This window comes from Triturus cristatus, chromosome 5_1, assembly GCF_964204655.1.
Source record: "Triturus cristatus chromosome 5_1, aTriCri1.1, whole genome shotgun sequence".
NCBI lineage: Eukaryota > Metazoa > Chordata > Amphibia > Caudata > Salamandridae > Triturus > Triturus cristatus.
In genome coordinates this window covers 226,709,882-226,736,013 of record NC_140587.1, presented here as the reverse complement: position 1 = coordinate 226,736,013, position 26,132 = coordinate 226,709,882, and the positions used below count along the sequence as shown (strand labels likewise).

The following is a 26,132-nucleotide window of genomic DNA, read 5'->3' as shown; positions in this document are numbered from 1 at the left end:
AAAATGTAATAAGACAGCTCCAATGTTATTCTATTTGAAAGATGGGCCTGGCAGCAGTGATACACATATTTAAGAGTTTTTCACTACCAGTACATGTAAAACCTAAATGCACATGTCCTACATTTTAAATACATTGCACCATGCCCTCAGGGCTGTCCAGGACCTAACCTAGGGATGACTTATATGTATTAAAAAGGAAGGTTTGGGTATGGCAAAAGCCATGGTGGAAATGGCACACACGGTTGAAATGACAAGCCTGAGACATGGTTAAAGGGCTACTTAAGTGGGTGGCACACCCAGCGCTGCAGGCCCCTTAGTAACCTATAATCTACAAGCCTTTGGTACATGTAGTACCACTTTTCTTGGGACTTATAAGTACATTAAATATGCCAAATGGGGATAATCCATGTTGCCATGGTTAGAGGACACAGTACAAGCACTTTAGCACTGGTTAGCAGTGGTAGATTGCACAGAGTCCTAAGCCTAACAAAAATGAGTTAAAAAATGGATGAGGAAGGCATTTGGGGGGGATCAGCACCCTAAGGCTGACTGGTCTAATACAGTGAGTTATTCACATTTTCACAAGTCTCTCAGCTCGGAAATTATTTGTATTTTCACATGGCTCTCAGTTCGTTTCTAGTGTCCTGCTACTGACAGGACAAACTTACACTAGGAAAATAGAGTGAAACAGGCAACGTTACTAATTTTTCTTGCCGTACTGTTTCCTGCATTTTCTCGAGTTTGTGAGTATATTCGTTGTTTAGAGTTATGATAAAAGGAATCCCGTTATTCTTAGGGTGATTCCCCTAGTAGAGCAAGAGGTGGAATCATTAAATAAGTATTTCAATTCTAGGTAATTTCAAAATTTATCATAAAACTACAAGTGCTTGTTTTTGCTTAGAAGTTCCAGTCAGCCCTTTTCTTTTCCCAGTATATGTTAAATTGGTGCATGATTGCCCTTCTGTTTTTACTTAGGTCTCATGATATTTTACACCATCGTAGCCTTGTAGTCACTTACCATATTTCTTGCTTTTATTAGTGTTCTCATATTGGTCGCCTTCTGCAGATTTTAAAACAGGTCTACAATTACTTTGTCTACATGCTCTATTCTCTAGTTGGTAACTTAATCAAGTTGTGTTGTAATTCTTTATTAGCAATTTTAAAAGATAACATTGTGAGAACATCAACATCAGCCACACAGGTGCAATTGCCATCTTAGATAGTACAGCAAAAGAAATTGTGGTGTGTGTCTCTTGAAAACTGAAGAAAATATCCAAAAAGACGGTGGTAGGGTGGGGTGGGAGGTATATAAAGCGAGGGGGGGGGGCGCTGCCTATTTCAGTGTATCAGGTGTTAATTGTGCTGTGTCCAGGTGTGGGTGAGGGGGGGAGGTTTGACGTATCAGCGGTAACATAGTATAGGGAGCCACGTCGTATCTTGTTGGGGCCATGCCGGTTCCCAGGCTTAGTAGGGGAACTTCATTAAGTTGGAGTAGTTTGACACGGTTTCTAATCTTGGGATCAACAAATGACTAAAACATTTTCTGTGTCTGGTCACTTCACTCTTTATGCCTCAGGCAGTAAGTATGCACAATCTGAGGCCCATGATAGTAGCTTTAAAACTGAGGCACATTCGACAAACTTAAAACTTTAGAGGACTGCTAAATGCTGTCTTGGTTACTAATATATTTTGCATTAGCCTATCCTTGCATTTCTGATTAGATTTTGTGTCTTTTATATTTAATGTCTTCTGAAAGAAGTAGCTTTCATTTGAAAACAATTCTGAATCGCCTTCGGGGGCAGAAAACGTGGATTCCTGATTAAAATGCTAAATACATTATCTCTTTGCGCCTCACAATGAAAAAATATGTAATGGAAATGTGTGCCATGGAAATATGCTTTCAAGCACTGCACAGTTCATCGTGATTCCTGTAACCATATAATAACAACAAGAAAGACGTCCACCCTGAAACATAAGGCCCCACCCTTACTTGATAACCTTGGATGTAGTCAAGCTGCTACTGCTCATTTCATTATGTAAACACAGTATGAACTTTAACTTTTGTTAGTCAGTTTACTTTCATTATAGTACTCACCTGGCCAAGGTCATTAAATCGTTTTACAACAAAATCAGGGGAGGTTACAGATTGAATTTAGGCACCAAGAGATAAGCTATTTGAGGATCCGAGGCCATAATTCGACCCTGGTACCTCTGTTCCAAAGTCTGCATCTCTTGCCACTTGGCTACATCTCCTCCCTGAATTGTATAACAAAGTCTATTTCTTGTGGCCTCGATGTGGCACCCATTTCACTATCCAGAATGTTAAGCACTGAAACAAAATACTTAACTTTTTAAAACGTTCTCTACAAAGAAAATATGATTTATATATGAGTGACATACCAACATTGTTAAGTACTTAGTTCAGTGTTATTTCTTATGCTGTACCTGCAGGAGCTGCTGACCTATATCTTTTGAAAATAGAGCTTAGTCTGCCCTTTCTCTTAATGCTTTTCAATGAACCTACAAAAGAGAAAAGTATATGTTGAATTAACTATGTAGTTTACCAATGGTAATTCTTCCAATAAATCCTACAATTATTGTATTTGTACTCCTGAAAAATCTTTATAATGGGTAAACCCACATTTTTAAAATAGTTTTTTATGTTGCCTCTATCATTTTTACTCGTGGATACTCAAGTCACTTTCTAGTGGATGGCACACACAACGTTGTAACTTTCTTCCTCTTCTCTGTTAGGGACCTCTTATTTTACTTTATTTCAGGCCCTGGATATGTGTATATCTGTACAATTTAATTTACTTTCAGGAATAACATTTTTATTTCTTTCAAATTGTCATATCCCTGCGTTCTATCAAGTTAGTACACAATAGTTCGTTTTTATTAACTTTCACACAACAGGGCAAATAAAAAGTAGTTTACCTTTTTGCGTCTATCTTTGGAATAGTATCCTCGTTCGGCTTTAGTACTGAATAATGTACTTTTTAATTGAAGTTTTCCACACATTGTAACAATTCCTGGCTTTAACCTATTCTGCTTTCCAAAGCCCTACTTACCCTTTGTGTTTCCTCCAAAAGATCCCATCGCAAGAAGGGAGGAAGGAGTTCTAAAATCAAAATAACTATTTGTAGGGTTTACATAATACCACCAGGCAAATTTGTTTTTACGCAAGCAGAACCTCCCATAAATTCCAATTGTTGGTTTTACATATTTACTGCATTTTTTTTTCTTCATTGTTTTTATAAAATGTTGACCATAAGGAGACCTGTTGCAGCAGTATATGTGTTGCGGAAACTCCTAAACTGCATGTGCACTATGGAGGAAGGCACTGCTCCAGCAACGTTTACCCTGTGACTTTAGAAAGCGTATGGAAAATACACTGAAGAGGTATCTTGTGTGACATATCTCAGCAATGGTATACTTCACATATAGTTTACATGCAGATAATCCCATAAGTGTATTTTGCCCAATAATGCTGGAAAAGTGGAAATTTCGCCCAACCCTACATATTGTGGTTGCAAATGGCGGTGTGCTATTCCAATTCATGTTATGTACTGTGAACATGAAAATAAGTGAACTGTGTTTACATGAACCATTTGGAGATATTACAAAATGGCCTTGAAGGTTCCTATTCTAAAATCAAATTATGCAGGAGGCATTTTACTGACATGGATCAACCTTTTCACTTTCCTTACACTTTCTTATGTCATGTTAATTTTATGTTTATAGAGTACCACATTAAATACTGCTTTTTGGGGACGAAGGCAGAAAAGGCAGACATAGACTTAGACAGATACTACTACAAATATTGTCAACATAAAACTAGAAAGTCAATATCTGGGCGATTCCAATGTCGAACAGACCGGAGTCCGTCTGACATCGTTTGGGAACTGGGACCGAACGACCTCCTGTTGTCGGTCCCAACCCAGGAATTAGGATGTGACTGAACACTGTTCAGTCGCAATTCTATTCTTTACCATGGAAGCATGAATTCCGAATGGAAGACATGCTGTCATAGTAAAGAGCTGAGGTGCAGTTCACCTTTAGGCTCCTGCCGCAGGGTGCAGGGATTAATGGGGGGGACCATAGGTGCCCCCTAGACCACCATCCGGCGGCCTTGCACCCAAGGGGGCCCTGCTGGAGGCTCCCAAAGTGGGATTCCCACAGCTTTTCTGTGTCAGAAAGGCCAGCACAGAAAGGCTGTGGGAATTCTCCATCATAATCCCTTGGCCGGAAAAAGCCGCCCGAGGGATTGATGAAGGATTTCCAAATGGCAGCCTCACTCTCCGGGACCATCGCAAGCCATTTGGAAATCCGGTTCGGATTCCTTTTTGACCAACCGCATCAAAATGGGTCGGTCGGAAAGGAATCCGATAAGACGATTCCGATGCGGTCGGAGCGGCTCAGACCAACGGTCAGAGCCATTTCCGACCGTATCGGAATCGGCCCCTAAGAATGGCCTAGTAAATCAGTTGACTAGTAACATTTTAATTTATTGCTAGAGTTCAATGGGGGGATTCTTTCTGAAGAGCAATCAATAAAGAGTTGTATTTATTTTCTGAGGCCACAGAGATTGTGTAGCACTTCAGCTCTTAATTAGTTTCTTTTATTTATATATTGTTAATTTGTAAAGTGTGCAATTACCCATAGTGTGTCCTAATGTGAGCACTGCAACATTTTAAGAGATCTGGCTGTAGGTGTAACTTAGGCGACAGTCTACTGAAAGCTCAAGCGGTCACCATGGAAAAGGACCATTATCCAAAACGTGCTCTCCGGTATTTAGGTACTGTGATCAGACTGGCAGAAGTTAAAGAAAGCAATCTGGGAGGAATGTATCTGTAATATATGAGGAGCGAATTACTGGATAGAGTCTCATGAGCTTTATGTGCTTTGAACTGGCTTCTCATAGTAAAAGGAAGCAAGTGAAGCTGAATGAGTAAGGATGAAACACTATCAAATTTACTCCTCCCTAAAATCTCTAGTCTGCTTAAAACCAGGATGTGCATCAGCAGCTGTCTAGAACATTGAGGAATAAACAGAATGATCTTCCTGAGTTGTTTCATGCGCAGGAAGCATGTGGCATCAGCTTAGTGTTATGCTACTCAAATGAAAGTTTGCAATCAAATAGCACACCTAAATTACGAGCAGAGGTTGCTTGTTCCAGGCATTCTCCCAATGAGGCCACTACATAGAAGACCAGATTGAGGGATTACCAAAAATCAGAACCTCCACTGAGTCTGAGTTTAGCAAGAGTGAAATTCATCATTCATCCAGCTGACTACCTTAATCATACAGCCTTTAAATTCCTCCTAGAAGTGGTAGAAAGTATCTCTTCTTGTGGATGATAGTTCGGGAATCATTTGCATAGCCATAAAACTGAAGACCAAAGTAGGCAATCAGATCTGCAGGCAGGGCCAAATATTTATTAAAAAGTGTACGGCTAAGAGCAGAACCCTGTGGAACACCACAAGTAATGTCTTTAAAAATTGAACAAAAAGTTGCCATCTGAACTGCCTGAGTTCTATTTTCCATAAATAATTCTAATCATCTGAGTGGCTTCTCTCTCAGTCCAATAGTGAAAAGTTTTTCCAATAAGATAGCATGGGAAACCCCTGTCAAAGGCGGTTGACAAGTCAAGGAGGATAAGCGCTGCTGAGCAAACTGCATATAAAACCATGCGTATGTCATTAGTGGCCACTGTAAGTTCAGTTTCCATGCTGAAGCGGGATCTAAATCCAGATCGGTGCATATTGAACACACCATTTTCCTCACAATAGTGGGCCAGCTGTGCCTTAACAAAGCTTCCCAGGATTTTTACAAAGGGAAGCAGAATGATAGACCGGTAGTTGGAGGTAATATTAGGGACTAAAGTTTCCTTTTTCAAAGAGGAAAACTAATGTGGATTTACAAAAAGTAGGTACCACACCACTTGTTGTTGTTACACATCATAGTTATCCAAGAAGAGAAAAAGGATGTCAGATCTTTGTAAATTCTATTAGGACAAGTGTCAAAGGGAGTGCATGAACTGATCATAGAGATTTTAGATTCCTCTTCTTCCTCAGTAATAAGGCTAAAATCTGACCGCCTCAAACTGGTGGCTGCTTTGATGCAGCCTTTTTTGCCGGCGCAAGATCTTAGTCGGAAAGAAGTCAGCCAAATCTGAGCAAAGCATTTAAATAGGAGGAGCTTTTTGCCAATGAGTTATAAACCACAAAAAGTTATGTACTGGGATTGTTTTCTCAAAACATTTTATTATGATAGTAGATACCTCTGCAGGCTTTCAAAAGCCCTTTGCATGTCCCAAGTTCTAATGAATAAGCCTCTCTCCCTGCCTCTGAGTGATATTGTCTCCAGAGCCTCTCAAGCCTTTTACATTTCATTTTGGGTATACCAAGGAACTGACGGCATTTTTCAATGAATGGTCCTTGCTTTAAGTGGCAGCACCTTAGCAAGAGCCCCCACATTCCAAGAATGAAACTGCTCAATGGACTCATCAGCATTGGGGTCTGACTTAGTATTTGGTTTGGATCTTTTTAAACAGTTCCTTAATCTAGTATTGTCCAATCTTCCCCAGGCACAATAGTGAGTGCTTGTGGGTGGTTGCAAGGGAGGAATTCCTCCCGCCTTATGCAAGTAAAAATAAATCATCTTATGTTCAGATCTTCACGCCCTCCACAGTTATCATACCCTCTCTAGCATAAACGTGTTCCAATGTATGGCCTTCCTTATGATAGGCTGTTGGACAAACTATTTCAGCAACAAAGCCCGAACAAAAATGAACAATCTGAGAGGTATTAATGTCCAATTCTTTGTCATAGTGAATGTTTAAATCCCCCAGTACCACTAAGGATTCAGTCTCCAAATAAACAGTCGATACTACCTCTTGGAATGAGATATCAAAGTTCTATACAGGCCTGGAAGCATGTACATTAACTGAAACATCACTGAAAAGCTACGATTTGCACATTAATGATAAGGCAAGTAATTCTGCATCTTGCACATATGGTACCAGCCATATACAAATATCTCTTTACAGATAAAAGCAACCCCTCCCCCACCTTGTTTTGCCTGTTTATATTATTACTCACATATCCCGCCAGTACAGTAAGTGACCTCGGGCCAGAACACAATTGAGGCAAAATACATACAGATTCATTCAAATTCCGACAGGTGATTTAAGCTTCTAAAAACTGTTAATTTAAAACTCATTAAAAACATATAACATGTATCCAAAGAATTCATAAAAATATTTGAACAGTGCAGAGTGGTTGGCTGCACGCATGCAAATCATCCATCTTATTACCAGGGCTACACATAGTGCGAAGAATAGGAAAAAACACTAGAGCGTGCCAATTCAAAATGGCTGCTCTGCTGTGGTACACCAGATGAGAGAAAAAATGGCGATCTTGACATTTGCCCCCTTGACAAAGTAACATCTTTGGACATGGGTAAAAACAGGGCTGGACTGGCTGTGGCGGGCACCGGGCGCTTCCCTGGTGGGCCGCCAGGGTGGGGGCCAGTTTTGGGCCCGTGGTGGGCCGTTTTTGTTACAGGGGGCCAGCAATATCGGCCCGCTGTAACAAAATCGTCCGAAACCAGCACTAGCAAACAACTCAAACCCCTAAATGGGGCCAGTCGAGCAGTTTGCCAGGGCCGGTTTCAGTGCCCAGTCCGGCCCTGGGTAAAGATGAGCATTTCCATTACCATATATTATTCACACTGTTACTGGTATCAAATATGATAACACTGTTACTGGTATCAAATATGATAACTGTCTGGAACAGGAGGCACCAGGGGGCATATGTATGAAACCAAAATTTAGTCGCAAACGCTGCGAATCGCAAAAAACAGCTCTTGCAACTAAATTTTCGCAATTTCATATGTATGACACACATTCCTAGTGAAAATTAAGAAATCGCTAAATTAGCAATTTCTTAGGCTGCGAAACTCAAATTTTGCGATTATGTTTGCGATTCCCTAAATTGCGATATTCTCAAATTGCAAAATTCTCAATAAGGATATCGCAAAATAAGAAATTGCTAGCAAATGTATGAAAAACTCGCTAATTGCGAATTTACGAAACTCGCAAATTAGGAAATCGCAATTAACACCAATTGCATGCAGGTGGTAAACTGGTGCAAGGTACTTAAACCACCCCACAATGCAACAGGACCAACCACAATGGCAGCACTGTTTGTGATAGCCAGGAGGCTGCGTATTCGTACTCTTGCACAGAGGAGAATGAGACAGGAATGTATATTCAGGCTGCGCATCACTCTATTCCAGCACACTGAAGAGGACATCTATGACAAGTACAGGCTGCACCCACAGACCATAATGGACCTGATTGAGGAGCTGAACCCCTACTTTGAACACCCTACACGCAGGACACAAACAATTCACACACATGTGCAGGTCCTGTGCTCCCTGCACCTCCTGGCGTCAGGGAGTTTTCAACGGGTAATAGCGGAGGATGGTGGGGTGTCACAGAGTGCACTTTCACGCTTCTTTCATGCCTTTCTAGATGCAATGCTACAGAGGCTCTCACATCACATATACTTCCCAAACACCCAACAGGCATTACAGCAAACAAAACTGGACTTCTACCAGATTGCACGTTTCCCCCATGTCATTGGCTGCATCGATGGGACACATGTGGCCATCACACCCCCATCAGCAACGGAATATGTCTACAGAAACCGTAAATGCTACCATTCCCTGAACATACAGATTGTGTGCAATGCAAAGTATATCATCACTGACATTGTACCCAAATACCCCGGCAGTACACATGACTCTTTCATCTTTAGACACCGTGGAATACACAGACGTCTGAGTGCTGGAGAGTTTGGGGAGGGATACCTGCTAGTTAAAGACATGGCACACATTCATACATACACTACATCACTGGAGGGTGGGGACATTGACTTACCTATTGTGTCTATCCCTGCAGGTGACAGTGTCTATGCAGTGCGGGACTTCATCCTGACCCCGTATCTGGATCCAGCAAATGCAAGTGAGAGGAGATACAACAGGGCACACAGATCTACACGCTGCGTCATTGAGCGTACGTTTGGAATCCTCAAGAGCCGTTTCCGGTGCCTGCATAAAAGTGGAGGCGCACTGCAATACAGCCCTGAGACCTGCTGTAAAATCGTGGCAAGCTGTGCAATGCTACATAACATGGCTATGAGGAAAGGCACCACAATTGATGTGACCGATACAGACACATCGGATGACGATCGCCCTGCTCCCCCTGCCAGACCCGCGTCAGGAGTCGGGGCAGCTGCTGGACGCCAGAGACGGACTGAGATCACACAAAACTACTTCTAGGTGAGCAATGATGACATGAGACAAAAAATCTTTATAATGTGTGCAGTGTTTTTTCACACTTCACAATCATTAAAAGTGTAGCTGTACCCAGCACATGTTATGCACACAGGGCAGGTACGGCACAAGTAACTGTGCAATCTGCATAGTTGGGTTACTTCACCCTTTTTGTATTCATTGTCACCGGACAGTTCACCTCCTTCGGTGATGCATTGGTGGTGTTTGGCGTCCAGGCTGAGTGCCCTCCATGGTGTTCCTGGGTCCTGCACCCTGTCTGGAACTGCGCCGTCTTTCTCCAGGCAATGTAGGAGTGATGCTGCTCCTACTGGAGGTTTCTTCACTCTCGCCAGAGGCCATGAGAGCGCTGCCACCTGAGTTGGCCGTCTGCAGCTGCTCCACTGCACTGGTGACCTGTGCTAATCCTCTGGCAATGTCCTGGCAGCAGTGCGCCATTTCCACCTGCATTGTGACGCTTCTGCGTGTCAGAGTGCTGGTGGTGTTGCAGAGGCGGTTCACGGCCTTAGTATATGTGTGAAGGCGTGCATCGGCACGTCTTTGCAGGCGCTGTTCCTGCAGCATGCTGTGTTCCAGGCCAGAAAATACGGTTTCTTCCGCTTCAGTGGCAGTGCTGCTCCTGGGCCTTGACCTGCCTGTATCCTGTGGTTGAATCCTTGGCCTTGGTGTGTCCTGACTGGGCATGTGTGACACACCCTGACTCCCCTCTCTTCTGTCACTGTCCTCCCCTGTGGACGGTATTTCATCCTCAAATGGAGGCAGTTGGGGCACATGTGTGCGCTTCCTGCGCTGGATTGCGGTGGGCTCCGTATCATCACTGGAGTCCTCAGGATGTGCAGGCTCCTCTCCCTCAGCACTGTCGTCACGTGACCTGGATTGTGCTGTGGATGTAAAGGGGACTACATGAGTTTCTGTCTTTGTCTGCAATTTGCAATCAATAAAGTTCCTACAGTTTGTATCGGCTAACCTCTGGCACTGTATCATTCACTTATCCCCAACCCACATGTTGCATTAGATTTCCTATGTCTCATGGACACACTGTCAGACATACTACTACAAGTTCCATGATGCATTGCTGGGTGTGCTGTAAGACTTGGACTGGAATGACATTTTGTGAGGATATTTAGCGCATTTGGGGAAGTGTGCATGGGATGGGGATGAGTGCAGATTGATTTTGCATGCATCTAACCTTGGCTGCTGGATGCAGGGTCGGAGCTGTCAATGTCAGCCACACCACCGACGCTCTCAGGCACGAGAGTGGACTCCACAAGCTCCTCGTGGGGTGTTGGCTGTGCTGCTGTGGATGGTCCTCCCCCAGTCTGGTTTGCATCCTTTAGTCTGGCTGCCACCCTCTCCTTCGACCACTGGCGCATATCATACCATCGCTTGCGCAATTCCTCTCATGGTGTGATTGGTCACTCCCACTGCATTCACCTTCTGTTGGATGTCCAGCCAGATTTTGCGTTTCCTTGCCTCTGGGACACGCAGTGCCTTTTTACCAAACAGGAGCTCATGGCTGCAAACCATCTCCTCTATGAGGACCTCCTGCTCCTTCTCAGAAAACTTGTGTTTCCTCTTCCTCTTCTCTGCATCCTTGCCCTCATGTTGCTTGTTGGACTCCATTGGTGTTTGCTCTCTCCTGGGAGGCCTCCTCAGACTCTCCAAACAGCCTCTGGGTGTGGCTCAGGTGAGCAGGTGCAGGAAATCACTCCAACTTCCTGTTTGTGATGTCATCAGGCTGCACCTGTATTGCAGATTCCCGTTTTTGCGATTTCTTAATTTGCGAATTTCGCAATTAAGGAATCGCAAATGAAGTTTCTGAGACTTTTTTGCGATTATTAAGAAATCACAAAATATTTGCGATTTTTTTTTTACATCCCGATTTGCGAATCTCAAACTGCAAATCGCAAAATATCGCAATTTGAGATTTGCAAAACGGAAGTTTCATACATATGCCCCCAGGCTCTTTAATATTTAATTTGCAGCTAGCTTGACTGTTAAACATTGGATTTCTGGTTGGCTGAGGCATGCACCTATGCCAGGCAGGAACCACCACTGCAGTCAGGTTAAGCTAGAAACACACTAAAAGATAACATGTGCTCACCCTCTGGTAGCTTGGCACAGAGCAGCCAAGCTTATCTAAAGAGGCAATGTGTAGAGTATTTGACTAACACACACACAGTAACACAAAGAATACACCACAAAAAGACTTCACAAAGGTTAGAAAAATAAGATTATTATATTCTGAACAAAACAAGACCAAGACAACAAAAATCCAATGCATTGAAGTTGAGATATCCAATTTTAGAAGCAAATAGAGCTAAAAGGTTGCTTTAGGTCGTGCTGGACCAAGGCAAAGTCAAAGTTTGGGCTGACCACGATGGAGCGCTGCCCGTCTACAGGACCCATGCAGGCCTCGGTGAACAAAATTCCTTTTCAGGTCACAAACAACGAGATGTGTCAATCTTGTCCACGGAGTGAAAGCGATTCATCAGTTCTGGAGACAGGTGCCGGAGTTGAGAGTTGTCAAGCGATGCGCCGTATTCTCCCATACAGTCGAGGAGATGCATCAATCTCGCCAAACTGCAACAGCCGCGATATGCTGTTTGATGCGTCACTCTCTGGAGTCAAAGCGCTGGTTCTGATAAGATACGCCGATTTTGCTCCCACAACCGGGTCGTTGCACTAGTTCTGCTGCACGCAGACAGGAGAGGCATGAAAATCCATGCTTCCATTATCTGTGCCCCTTCCAGAGAGCCAGGCACAGAAGCAAGGGTAGAGACCTTTGATATCTCAGAGTCTCAAGCAACAAGAGGCAAGAGAAGAAGCTCTTGGAGATCACTTGGAGTGAAGGCAGAGTCCAGATCTCCTTCAGCAGAGTCAGAGAGCAGCAGGGCAGCAAACAGAAAAGCAGGCCTTCCAGATCAGCTATCCAGTTGAGTCCTTTAAGCAGCACAGCAGTTCTTCTGGTAGAGCTTCAGTTACAAGTCCAGTAGTGTCTGATTTTAGGGCGTCAGAGACCCAGTACTTCTACCCAAAGGTGCCTTTGATGTGTGGGATGACTTTAAAGGAGCTCTTTTAAGTACACAAGTATTCCTTTCAACACAGTCCTGTCTACCTGGATATCAGTGGGAGGTAATCAGTCCTATGTGTGGGGACAGGACACTGACTATTCAAGTGAACTGTTAGCCCCTCCCTTCCATCCCACCCAGGCAAGGCCATAAGAATGCAGATGTATGTAGATGGGTACTTAGACTCACCTATCCTTCCTGTGTTGTGGTTGTCTGGAGGGAATGTCAAAAGTGTAACTGTCACCCACCCCAGACATGTATTGGTGAAACGCTATCAGGCACACAGGTGCACAGACCAGTAAGTGAGTCCACTTTCTAAAAGTGACATTTTTAAAACAGTGATGTTAAATCCAACTTCACCAGTATGGAGGATTTGTAATTACCATTCCAAACATATGAAACATGAAACATGAAAAAGCTACTCTTCTATGATCAGGAATTATAGCTTAAAAGTGTATTAAGGAATTCCCAATGCTAACTAATGAGAGGAGTAGGCCTCACAGCAGTGAACAATGAAATAGGCTAATTTTCACTACCAGGACATGTAAAACATACCAGTACATGTCCTACCTTTCATTTACACAGCACCCTGCCTTTATGGCTACCTCAGGCCTACCATAGGAGTGTGTAATAAAAGGAGAGTTTCAAGCATGGCAAGTAGTTTTAAATGCCAAGTAGAAGTAGCAGTACACTGCACCCACAGGCACTGCAATGGCAGGCCTGAGACATGTTTTTGAAAGGCTACTTCTGTGGGTGGCACAATCAGTGCTGCATGTCCACTAGTAACATTTGATTTACAGGCCCTGGGTATATGGTATACCAATTTACAATGGACTTACAAGTAAATCAGTTATGCCAAACAGGTGTACACCAATGTCATCATGTTTAAGGGAGAAGAACATGCACTTTAGCACTGGTTACCAGTGGTAAAGTGCTCAGAGTCCTAAGGACAGACAAAAAGAATCAGCAAAACGTGGAGGCAAAAGGCAAAAATTCTGCGTGAGGACCACCCTAAGGACGACAGGTCTAACATTGATATTTTCAACGGTTGTGGAAAAAGAAAGCATATTTTACTATTTCAGCAGCTAAACACAAGTGAAATAGAAGTCAAGGAGGTGTAAAGGATTCAGGTTTGGCTCAACCTCAACTTCCCAACATTGGCATACCTTTGAGAGTAGGGGTTATGCTGGTTGAATATCCCTCTGTAGTTTTCCTGGGATTTGAAATGTGGTTACTACTGACCTTGTCCATCACTGTGAAGCACACAGTTCACTTAGGGGCATATGTATCAACCGAATTTTTAATCGCAAACGCTGCGATTCGCAAAAAACAGCGTTTGCGATTAAAAATTCGCAAAACGAGATGTATGAGGCAAATTCTCATCACAAATTTAAGGAATCGCTAATTTAGCGATTTCTTAATTTTGCGTAAGCATTTAAGAAATCGCAAATTGCGATTTCTTTAATGATATGTAACACGCACCAAAGCATTGCGAATTATCCTTAAGAAATCGCAAATTACCACCAACTTCTAGTTGGTGGTAATTTGCGATTTCTGTTAAAAATGCACTTTTTGGAATTTTACAAAGTGCCACGTGGCGCACATACATGCCCTTAGGGCATGTATGTGCGCCATATGCACACACATGCTCATTTCAGGGCTGCATCAGGGTGTCATCATGACACCCTTGCACCTTTGAAATTATTCTCAAATTGCGATTAGCAAATTGCGAATCGCAATTTGAGAATTACTTCCCATTCATTCTTATGGGTCTCCTGGCCCATAGAAATGAATGGGAAGGTATTCCTTAATTGCGATTTCGCAATTTGCTAATCGCAATTAAGGAATTTTAAGAAATCGCAAAAGTTTTGCGATTTTTTAAATACATCCCGTTTTGCAATTCTCAAATAGCGATTCTTTAACAATCGCTATTTGAGAATCGCAAATGGAGATGTTGATACATATGCCCCTTAATTTTGTAAGGATTGAATTTCATTTACTCTATCACACAAACCTTTGACCATTTTAGTACGTAGTCTTGGTTGGCTTTCTGATTTATTCACTTCATTTATTTATTTATTTGAATAATTTAAAGAAAGTTAAAACACCCTAATGTATTAGGGTGTTTTCTATTAGAATAAGAGGTATAAGAGCTTACATTTCACAAATACAATTGGGGGTAAACAGGCTTAAAAAGCAAGGGGATGGCAATTAGGCCTGGTGCAATTTTTGTTTTAATAATTTTGTGTTTTACTTGTTACAAGAAGATCAGGCAATTATGGTATTACACCATGTTATATACAGTTTATGAAAAAAGTTAGCATGAGTGTATAGTCACACTTACACAGCTGCTGTTTGCGGTGCTTGTGGTTTTTGCATTGCTTTTTATCAAGAAATGCATCTTCCAAGCCAAAATGGATGCAAGGGCACATTTTGGAATAAAACATAGTGCTAAATGCCAGTATTGCATTTTAGTAATTACATGTAATTTTAAGTAATTTCCCCAAAATGTCAAATAATTAAGCAAATGCAAATTACTCAAATGTTGCACATCTCTAGTGACAATAATCTGTATGTACTGGTTGTGAAACAAGGGTTGGGGAGGATTAATTGTGAGTATGAGTTAACCAAAATATTTGATTAAGATTAAAGAATGTCAGATGGGTGGGATACACGTGATACAGATCAAAGAGCAGACTAAAATTGTATGAATTAACTGACCGGATAGCATTAGCCCCTCTATTAAAATGGTTATCAATTTGGCAAAACCCGGAACTTGAGCTAAATCGTGAAATTATAAAAGATTGTTTATCTCTCGAGTTCGGAAAGGCTATTCCCTGGCTGCGCTATGTTAAGAACTTAGCTAACGAAATAGGTCGCCCAGATATATTTGATAACCCTAACAACCTGTCAAAGGGGGACACAAAATGGGTAAAAGATACACATAAGCATAGGACAACCTTAGCCAGAGAAGAAAAGGAGTTAATAAAACCTACCGTAAAAGCCCACCAGCTAATAATTACCTCTAGTAGTATAGAACCCTACTTGACCATAGTGAACAACATGAATCATCGCTTTTTATTGACCAGGTTTAGACTGAACAAATACCATCTTTTGCTTACTGACTCTGTAGGTTGGATGAAGGACAGGGACCTGGAGATCTGTTCCTGCGACAGATTCTCCCTCAAGGATACCGCTCATTTTCTCTTTTTTTGTAAACATCTGTCCCCTCTCCGTAAAAAGTTTATCATCCCCCTTATTAAAAACAAAGGATTTAGACAAGTCAAACCTGCTCTTCTGTATCTCCAGCTGCTAGGTACTACTCGGGAGATTTTTAACATAGCTAACTTTTTGGCTATTGCGATGAGATTAAGGAAAAAAATTAAGTGGATATAGTGTTGTCTATAATTATTTTTGAACCCTGATTAAATTTGACCAAGTCTTATTTTTATCATTGTCTTAAACCTATTTTGTAAATGTCTATTTTAAATGTTATTTATTGTGTATGTATTTGATGTTTTGCACTTTTATGGTTCTTGATATGAGCCGAATAAAGTAATCTTGACTGACTATATGAATAGATGGGTCTGAAGAAGCTTCCAGAAGGTTGTGAGCGAGGTTATCATTATTAGGCTGGGTGCAATACAGTTTAGTGCTTGGGTGACAGCCCCATAGAAAGTTTGTAGTAATGAGGTCATATTTCTTTGCTGAGGTCTCTAGTCTAGCCACCATGAGGAGGGTGTCTTTGAGAGGATTAATGCATGATTGGGGTACCCCAGCAAGGATGGCACTTTCAAAGTACTGATAGGTATGACAAATGAGTGAGTGACTGTTATGAGATACTACAATGGAATGAGCGGGAAATTTTTCTTTAGTAAATGAAGGTGAAAGTTATCTTCTTTTGATTTTTTGTTACTATGTGGTGTGAGATTGAGCTCTGAATCTAGACCAAGGATCAAGGATTTTAGTTTAGTCAGGAATGGGGAGAACCTTTGTAGATTCAGTGAGGATCCAGGGGCCAGATGTATGACCATTTGCTTTTGCAACTCGCAAATTGCGAAAAATTGCGAGTCACAATTTGCGAGTCGCAAAAGCAAGTGTACAACAGTGTCAGAGACACTGTTAGCGATTCCCAATGGTGTCACAAAATGCAAGGCCCATGAATATTAATGACCCACTAGCAATTTGCGACCCCATTGGGAATGGCTGGCCCTCCCAGGGATGGTGGCTTGCTGCCCTTAAAAAATATTTTCCCCCGCATTTGCAAAGGGGAAGGGGACCACCTAGGGACTCCTTCCATTTTACGAGTGCATAACCGCCCTCTTGAAGAGAGTGATAATCTGCAAGTGTTTTGCAACAGCAATTGCGGTCGCAAAACATTCATACATTGCTTTGGGGGTCACTATTAGGAAGGGAACGGCCTTTCCTATTAGCGACTCACAATTCCTAAATAGTGAGTCGCAAATAAATTGCGACTCGCTATTTAGGAATTGTACATGGCCTTGTGCCATTTTGCATGCGCAAACGTGCCACAAACCCGTTTGCGCATGCAATTTAGAGTTGTACATCTGGCCCGTGTCTCTTTTTGATTAAGTAGTTATGAGGAATATACTTTTTTTGCGGGCTAAGATGTAGAAGGTTGTCCAGCATCCATTCATGGAGGATGGATAGACATATTCTTAGAATGACTTGGTCTTCAATTGTTAAAGCCTTTAGATATAGTTTGGATGTCATTGATGTATTGATGCACCAAGACTCCATAGGTTTGCAAAATTAGACTAGGAAGCTCCATGTGATGTCTGAAAAGCGTGGGAGCCAGGAGTGATCCATGAGGGGCTCAGGAATGATCCATGATGGACTCCATAAACTACTTTTGCAATGACACATGTGTGTTCTCTGATTTTTCTAATTGACATCTACATGATAGATAGGATGAAATTCAGTTCAGAACCTTTCCTCCTATTCCCATATTGCCAGTTGTGCCACAGGCTGCTGTTAAGTCTAGTAACACCACGAAAACGATATCACCTTTGTCAAGAACGTGGGGCACATTTTCAAGAATTTTTAAGGTAGTTGTTTTCATACTGAAGTTGATTTGAATCCAGATTGCTAATCATTTAATAGATGCTCTTTGACAATGTAGGTATTTAGTTGATCAGACACCGTTTTAAAATCCTTTGCCCAGTCATCGTAGGTTTGATATTGGCTGGGATTTGGCTGGCTGTGTGTGATCTAAGTTGGGATTTAGAGGATGGATGTGATCTGACTGGTTTTTAGTGAGTTTGGGTAAATGCCTTGATCTAGGAATGCATGGCTCAAATTGCACCCAATGTCTTGGAAGATTTGGAAGTTGTTGTTGAAAATTTTAGCTAGCATGGGGTCGACCTAACTAGTTTGGGGGATTAAGATTTGTAACAGTAATAATTGGACATTTGGAGATAGAGGGTTGAAAGAGTCCCATGCGTTTGAGTATTTTGTAGGATAGGGCATGGGGTATGAGCTGTTTGTGCTAGGTGTGTTGTATTAGCTGAATTTCGTTGGTAAAATTGTTGAGGAATGTGTCACACATCTTCTTTGTCATGTCATTGTTTGCCAGCTCCTGAATAGCATCCAAATTCTTTAAGGGTTTTTTCCCCGCATTGTGCCATCTAGGACCTGAGAACCAGCATGTCATTCATGGGCCTTTCTGGGATTGTACTCCTACATTTCCAACATATTACTTGAAGGACCTCTGAGAGAGCTATGAAACAATAGCCCAATGGATGAAAGTGTGCGCCATTTGTTGGCTACTAGCTGTAGGCAAAAAATGGAGGAGCACCCAGATCATGCTTTGGGCATCCTTGCTGAACTCTCTACCAGGACGTTAGTTTCTGCGCTTAAAGATACAGATAATGTAGTTAGTGGTAAATGAATAATTTTATGTCTTCTGACTGGAAGTTGAATTACTGTCTGAGACTGCTTTTTTTCAGGCACTCTAATATTGAAACAATATCAAGTAATGTCCTGCCACAGCATGGGTAATGACAGTCGTCAGAGACACTGCTTCAGTAGATGTGATGCAGGTTGTAGTTTAGAAAATTGTTAGCAAACATGTTGGCTGACAACACTATTGTGTCCTGTATATCATTAAAAAAAAATCATCCCATTGGTGTAGATTGTCAACCAATATTTGTGTAAATTCTATTTAGGACATATGTTTTCGGTCACACAATATTTTGGTTACACTACCTATATGTGTCATCTCTAAGTAGTAGAATGAATCTATTAACTCAGAAGACCTTGAGGACTAGATGTGTCCTAGTGATAAAACGTCCAACTTTGGAACTTGAGGACATGGGCTCCAGTCCTTGGTATGGTACTTGACTGACATTCAAGTTATGGTGGAAATACATGAACGTTAATGTCAATGAGCAATTCAAATGCATACAATTCCCACCTGATGTACAGGATATCATCCCACATCCTTGCTTACCCCCACCATCTGTTGCTAGAGTGAAGTTCACACTCTATGAAAGCTTCTACTTACATACAATATCTTTCTACAAGCTCTCAAAAGACAAATATTCTGCTGTGAGCAGAACCAGAATAGAGTAGGTCTGACATACTAAATTTGTGGTGTTTCAGGTTTAAGTGTTGGTAATCTTCTATCACTATGGAAGCAGTTTAATTGATATGTAGTCTGCCATAATTCTTGGTCACAGCGCTAAGGTGTCTATCCAGGGAAGAGGTGAGAGCCAAATCAAGAAGAAGCCTCTGGTAGATGGAGACAGCATGAACATCCTGTTGAATGAGACCTCAAAGTGTCTGAGATTATTGGTTGGATTTCCATTGTCCTAGTATACAAATACCATCTTAAACGAACAACCTTTTCTAAGACTATGGGTTTCCTTGTAAGGCTGTCCAAGGCTTATTCACATTTCCTTGGCTGCCCTTCTATGGTTCTAACATAATTTCTCCTGTGGCTAAAGTGGCCACCTGCCAAGCTTCAAACACCAAATAATGGATGAAAGAAGGGAGGGAATCTTGCTCCCACATCCAAATTCTTTGTGTGCAGGGCCATTCCCCAGAACAATGTAGACAGACATAATAGGGAACAAAGAACAGATAGCACCTAGGATAATGAGATTTTGTTTGATCTTTGGTGAGATTAATTAAACTTCCCTTATGTGGATTATGGAGAGGGAAAAGTAAAGAAGACGTTTGTCATATAGCCATTCTGAGGTAGCGCAGAAACAGAAAAGGGGCCACTTTGCGAAAATCTGGGCTGGGGTAATCATACCGATTTTGCCTGATTACGCAGACTGCTTTTAACTTTTAAATTCCCCTTCCTGAAATATATGAAGAAAAGAAGACTACCCTAAATGATTACTGCCATTCTGTCTGGATATGGCAGAGAGCTTGCTTTGGTTAGGGATTTCAATGTCTGGATTCACAAGCTTCCATAAGCTTGTGAAGGAAAACGTTTTCAGTAGGACAATCCACTGATGTTTACCTGGATCATTTATAGAATAGCCCACTTCCTGGTTGACCTTATTTTATAAGATAGCACGGAATTTGACTTTTCTCATTGTGTCCTATGTAATCATTTATAATTTTGAAATACATTTTGGTCCATTCATCCAGATGTCTCCATTTTGGAACTGCTTTAATTGTGATTTTTTTGTATGGCTAAATATTGCAGTTTGTTTTATATCTATTGTTGTTTTGCAATTGCAGCAAATCTGTCATATTTCTTTGGGGTGGCAGTTGTAGCTTATTCCAAGCTACCAAAGAATAAGCAAGTGTTCCTCGCGGGGGTTAGCTTTGTTGGAGCACATCCACAATTCACATCAACATCGTGGCCTCTATTCCCATAGCTTATAAATCTGTTTGAATAAAGTTATCCTTTTTAATGATTGCCTGATTGCCATACAAGTCACCTGCTGAATATAATGAGGGAGGTATCAGATCAAAATCAAGGCAAATTATTAGGAAGGTGCCTAGAGTGAGAGAATCATATCTATACTGCTCTTTCACCACATGCTCTGGCTTTCCTTAGGGGGTGTACCTTAAAACTCGAATGGCCAACTACACAGCAGTATTCAAGGTTCACTTACCCTGAGATACTTTCAACTAAATAGTTGCAAAATGTTGCATTTTTAGCAAGAATTCTGTCAGAAATATCTAAGAAGCTTAGGTGACACATGAAGATTGATAAAGTTTCTTTTCCACTAATCAAAAATCTTTTCACCAATAAATCAGATTTTGAAAAGTAAGCTTAATTAAAATGTACTTTAGCTGCGAAGCCAGAACTGGCTTTAAACCAGTTTGACCTCTCATTACACGTCTGCAGCTGGAATACACATCCTTGGCTCGGAGAATTAGCGACCCTATCTCACGAGACAAAAGCCCAGGAAGAAAAGAGTAGTGTTAACATCTGGCCATTTAGCTGAAATTTGCAGCCTGGGAGGAGTGCAGCACAGCAAGCAGAACTAAGGGCACCCTTAGCATGCCTTCTTATCACTTGGATATGCTATGCAGCGCTTCTCCTATTCATCCTTAAGACTTTACTAGACAGGTTGGCTCCTGTCCAGTGGGAAAGAGAGACATTTCAGACTCAGTCCAGTGGAGGAAGAGTTCATCTAAATAAGTGAGTGGCCAGGGACTGAAATGGCAGGTCTGAGACATGTTTGAAAGGCTACTTCTGTGGGTGGCACAATCAGTGCTGCATGCCCACTAGTAACATTTGATTTACAGGCCCTGGGTATATGGTATACGCTCTTTTGATATAAAGCTTACTCCTACTGCCTGACACTCTAGTGGCCGTCAGAGGAAGGACAATCCACCATCCACTATAATGGAGTAATGTTTTTCTCTCTATCACCACCAGGAAAAACTTGATGGAGAGGGACAGAAAAAAACAATATAACCCCCACACTTTGGGAGGAAACTCCTATGATGTTGGGGTCATTAGATATTTTTGTTTCTAAGCAACAAACTTCCACTTTGGGAGTTAGCTTCTGACAAACAATAACTTCGGGAAGGTGTGGTGAACATCTGTGAAAACCAAAGGCAGCCATCCAACAAACCTTTTGTACATTGAAAGGAACCAACGTCATTATGTTTGCTTTCAATGTATAAAGATGACAACTAGGCAAGTGGTAATTTCTAATTGGCTGGCCAAAAATCCCACCATGGTCCTGCATAACTATGAACTATTGATTGTTCAATGTAGCTCTACTTTTTCTAACTCCGTTTTGCCTTCTAACTTTAACAATAATAACTATGGCTTCCCTTATCCAATTCTAATGCTTTTCGTGCCTTTTTGCTTATTTTATTGTTCCCTATGTTTTAGATTGGTGTGGGTTTTCTGTTGTGTTTTATACTTTAAAATTATACAGCTTGAGCGTAACACTCACTTCTCTGGGGATTGGCTGTGGTTTGTGCTGTAGCTACAGAGGATTGATTCTGTGTTTTGGCCTTATGAGACTGACTTCATTATGTTGGTAGTGGTCACCCGCCCCCCAAATATTATCTTATTTCTGACAGTATTCAAATACAAATGTATCAGTTTCATCAATGTTAAAGTTCAGCAGGATAGGAACAAGTGGCCTTGAATCAGGAAACATAGCAGATTACATTCAAACACCTTTGAAGTATTGTGGGGGGATGGACTTATTGGTTCCTTAAAGTCTCTTGTAGGCTACAAGCCAGGATTCATAGATGCAAAAAGATAGGCAAAGACTACCTGTTCCCTACCAGGAAGGAAATGAGCAGCTGTGCCCAGTGGACACCCCCAGCTAACATACCTACCTGACACCAAGTTAGTACAATGCTAGCCAATGCTTCAGGTGTTCAAAGTTCTCAACTCCTAGTTTTCAGGGTCTTTCACCTCAAAATGCTGATATAAAGCTGTTGCATGTGATATGTCTGTAATTGCAATGGTTTGTCTGATAGAATCACTTGTACGAGAATAGGGAAGCAAGCTTGAAAGAATGTGATCACCCTTGAAGTCGTAGGGGGTAGTTAGATTTTTCCTTAAAAGTCCTTACTGTACCCCAAGTTTTGAGATCTTGAATGAACAGGTGGACAGAGGCTAATCTTCCCCAGGCCAGAGCAGACATGAGCTGCAGTGTCAAGCAGACTCCAGGAACTAGCACACCGCAGTGGCTCATCCTAATGGGTGGAGGGACCATGCACCTGCACCTTTTGGACATAAAGAGTGTCTGTCAAACTTAGCAAAGGTTGACCTGACGGACACTTTTTATTTTCAGGTCATGCAGCCAGGAGATAGACATGTGCAAAATGCACAGGCTCCTGGCTGCCTGAGCTGAACTTTGATGGGCTGAGGATGCCACAACACTTGTGGGCGTGACCACCACAGCTCGATAAAGGTCCTCGAGGCCCTCTCCCTCATGCCTAGGCAGAGTGTCAAGTTTTAAGTGCTGAAGTGCCTGGACTGAGTGTCTATCACTGACAACTTGTCACAGAGTGGGTGGTGTCAACAGTCTCTCTGACCCCATCCTACTCCATGACGAGGTAGGGACTGCTGCCTCCCCTCATTGGCTGTTGAAGGTCAGTCAATGAGGGGAGGCAGCAGTCCCAACCCTCCTGGCACCTCCGAGTCTTCCCTCCACAAGAGCTGCAGTAGTTAAGTGTTGTGTTTATATTGACTGGTGCGTGCATGCGTGTATGTATAAATGTATGCGTATTTGTGAGTGAGTTGTGAATGGGTGTTTGTGCAAGTTTCTGCATGTGAATGCCTGGGTGTTATTGAGCGTGCATGTGTGTTTGTGTGCCGCATGGATGTTCTTACCAGCCACCACAGTGGCGTAGCTAAACTTTGTGCCACCCGTGGCAGTCCCTGTGTTCGCTGCCCGTGGCGGCTGCAGGTAAGAGCCAGGCGCTAGTGGACCCTGCTCTTGCTGCACGCCATGGCTGCAGGTAACAGTGGAGAGGGGCACCACCCTTGCTACGCCAATGAGCTTCGACTGCTAACACATCTGCTATAAACCTAGCACATTACTGGCCAGAATTATTATAAATGTTCAAAATTCCTAGTGTACAGAACTTGGTGAAACCTTTTACCTTAAAATGCTAATGCACAGCAGATTGCACATGATATCTATGTAATGTGAGGGTCAGTAGGAATGGTCCTCGCAGCCCAGAATCAAAGAAAATGATGATTCACTTAGTAGTAAGGGACAGCATGGCTTTTTACCTAGAATACCCTATTAGGCCACAAGGTCAGGCTTTTTCGTAAAACTTCTCAAACAGCAAAATTAAATAGTGTCCAGCATGCTCGAATAGCACACTTTGCTTGTTAAGAGCTTCTTTCTATCTCTCTGTTTCAATTTTGGACTACCAAACACATACATGTTACTTTTTAGGTCTCGCGAGCCAAAGGCTGGAAGAGACATTTTATATGTGGGATTTTCAAAGTGCTACCCACACTTTTGGCTGGCCTAAACCTTGAGTGCACGAGATCACATGCACGTGCACAGCTGCTCCTCTGCTAATTGCATTCCCCCCTCCCTTCTCACCCAGTCCTTTGATGCTCTGCTCGATTTCTTTCACTTTCGCCGCTTTGACCCTTGCATTCCCCCCTCCCTTCTCACCCAGCCCTTTGATGCTCTGCTCGCATCTCCCTCCTCGCTGGGCGTGAAGGGAGACAGAGACATCCTCCTTAATTGCTGTTTCCCCTCTGAGCCGAGAACACATCGGGTCCTGTGGACACGTTATTGATCAGCTCCAAACTCCGATACATTGCTCTCAAGTGACCATCTGTAAGAGAAAACCAGCAGCAGGCACTTAAATGACCTCTATACATAATTATGCTTTATTATATGCCACATAATTTTACACCACTCAATGCAACACAATTCCACGCCATGCTACACAATTCTATCTCACATAATTCTACTCCACATCACATAATGCCACACCACATCATGCCACATAATTTGACAGAACACCACATAATTCAACAAAGTGTAACATAATTCCACTCCTCCCTACATGACTCCACTCCACACAATGGCATTCCACATCACACAATTGCACTCCAAGTTACACATCTGCCCTTCATGCCACACAATTGCTCTCCATGCTGCACAATTCCATGTCTCACAATTCGACTCCACACCACAGAATCCCACGCAACCAAGTTCCACGCAACGTAATTCAACTCCACACCACATAATTTCATGCCATATATTACCCCTCCAAGTCACATAATTCCACTCCACCTATTTTCAATCCACTCCATACCACATCATTTCACCCCATGCCACATAATTCCACACCACTCAAGGCCTCGCAGTTCCATGCAACACAATTCCACATCTCATAATTCCACTCATGCCACAAATTTCCACTCACACAATTCCATGCCACATAATTCTACTCCATACCACATAATTCCACTTCAGTGCACAACATATAATTCCCCATCATGCCACATACTATGCCACATAATTTCACTCCCTACAACATAATTCCACTCTGTGTCACATAATGCCTCTTCCCTTTCGTGCCACATAATTCAGATCAACATATTTCCACTCAACTCAATTCCTTGCCATGCGACACAATTGCACATCACATAAATCCATGCCACATAATTCTACTATATGCCACACACTTTCACTCCACACCACATAATTCCACACCACGTCACACAATTCCACTCCACATCACTTAATCCCACTCCACACAATTGCACTCCATGTCACACAGTGGCACTCCTCACAATTCCATGTCTCAAAATTTCACTCCATGGCACACAATTGCACGCCATACAATTTCACACCACACAATTCCATGCCAAAAAATTCTGCGCCACTTAAAGCCAATCCATGGCATGTAATGCCATGCCACACAATTCAAATCAACATAATTCGGCTCCATGCCACATAATTCCACGGCACGTAATTCCACTCAACACCACACAATTCATTACCATGTCAAATAATTCCACTCCATGTTATATGATTTCCACTCCACGCAGTGACACTCCATGTCACCCAATTGCACTCCACATCACATAATTGCATTTCACGCCACACAATTCCACGTTGCACAATTCCACTCCAGTCAACACAATTACACTCCATGCAACACAATTCTGAACCACACAATTCAACTCCATGCCACCTAAGTGCACTCCACCCTCATATTTCCAATCCAAGCCACATAACTCCACTCCATGTCGCATAATTCCAATCCTCTCAATGCCGCACAATACCATGCCAAACAATTCCATGCAACACAATTCTTCTCCACATAATTTCACGCCACCTAATTCTACTCTACACCACATAATTCCACTAGTCAACACCCCACAATTCCATGCCACACAATTCAACTCCATCCCACATAATTTCACTCCATGCAACATCACGACTCCACATCATGCTACATAATTCCACTCCATGAGACATAATTCCACTCCATACCATATAATTCCACATTGTACCACACTGTACCACCTAAATGTAATCTCCCCAAACCAACATAATTTCACACCACACAATTCCACACCAGACAATTCCATGCCAGACCATTCCATGTCACATCTCATAATTCTACTCCACGGAGCATAATTCCACTCCTTGCCACCTAATTCTATGCCACACCACTTGATTTCACACCATGTCACATAATTCCACTTCACGGCACTGAATTCCTCTCCACACAATTGCACACCACGTCACATAATTG

At 42.2% G+C, this 26,132-nt stretch overlaps 1 protein-coding gene across 4 annotated transcripts in view; it reads right to left on the bottom strand.

Moving 5' to 3' along the window:
- FAM135B (family with sequence similarity 135 member B) overlaps positions 1 to 26,132 on the bottom strand; it is a 1,149,009-nt gene that overhangs the window by 536,500 nt on the left and 586,377 nt on the right. For 2 of the 4 annotated variants that reach the window (XM_085604871.1, XM_085604872.1), the window contains one exon: positions 2,446 to 2,520. The exons of 1 other annotated variant lie outside the window; for it this stretch is intronic. In XM_085604871.1, coding sequence (XP_085460997.1) covers positions 2,446 to 2,520 — 75 coding nt within the window. One more of the 4 variants, XM_085604874.1, reaches the window with a different exon arrangement.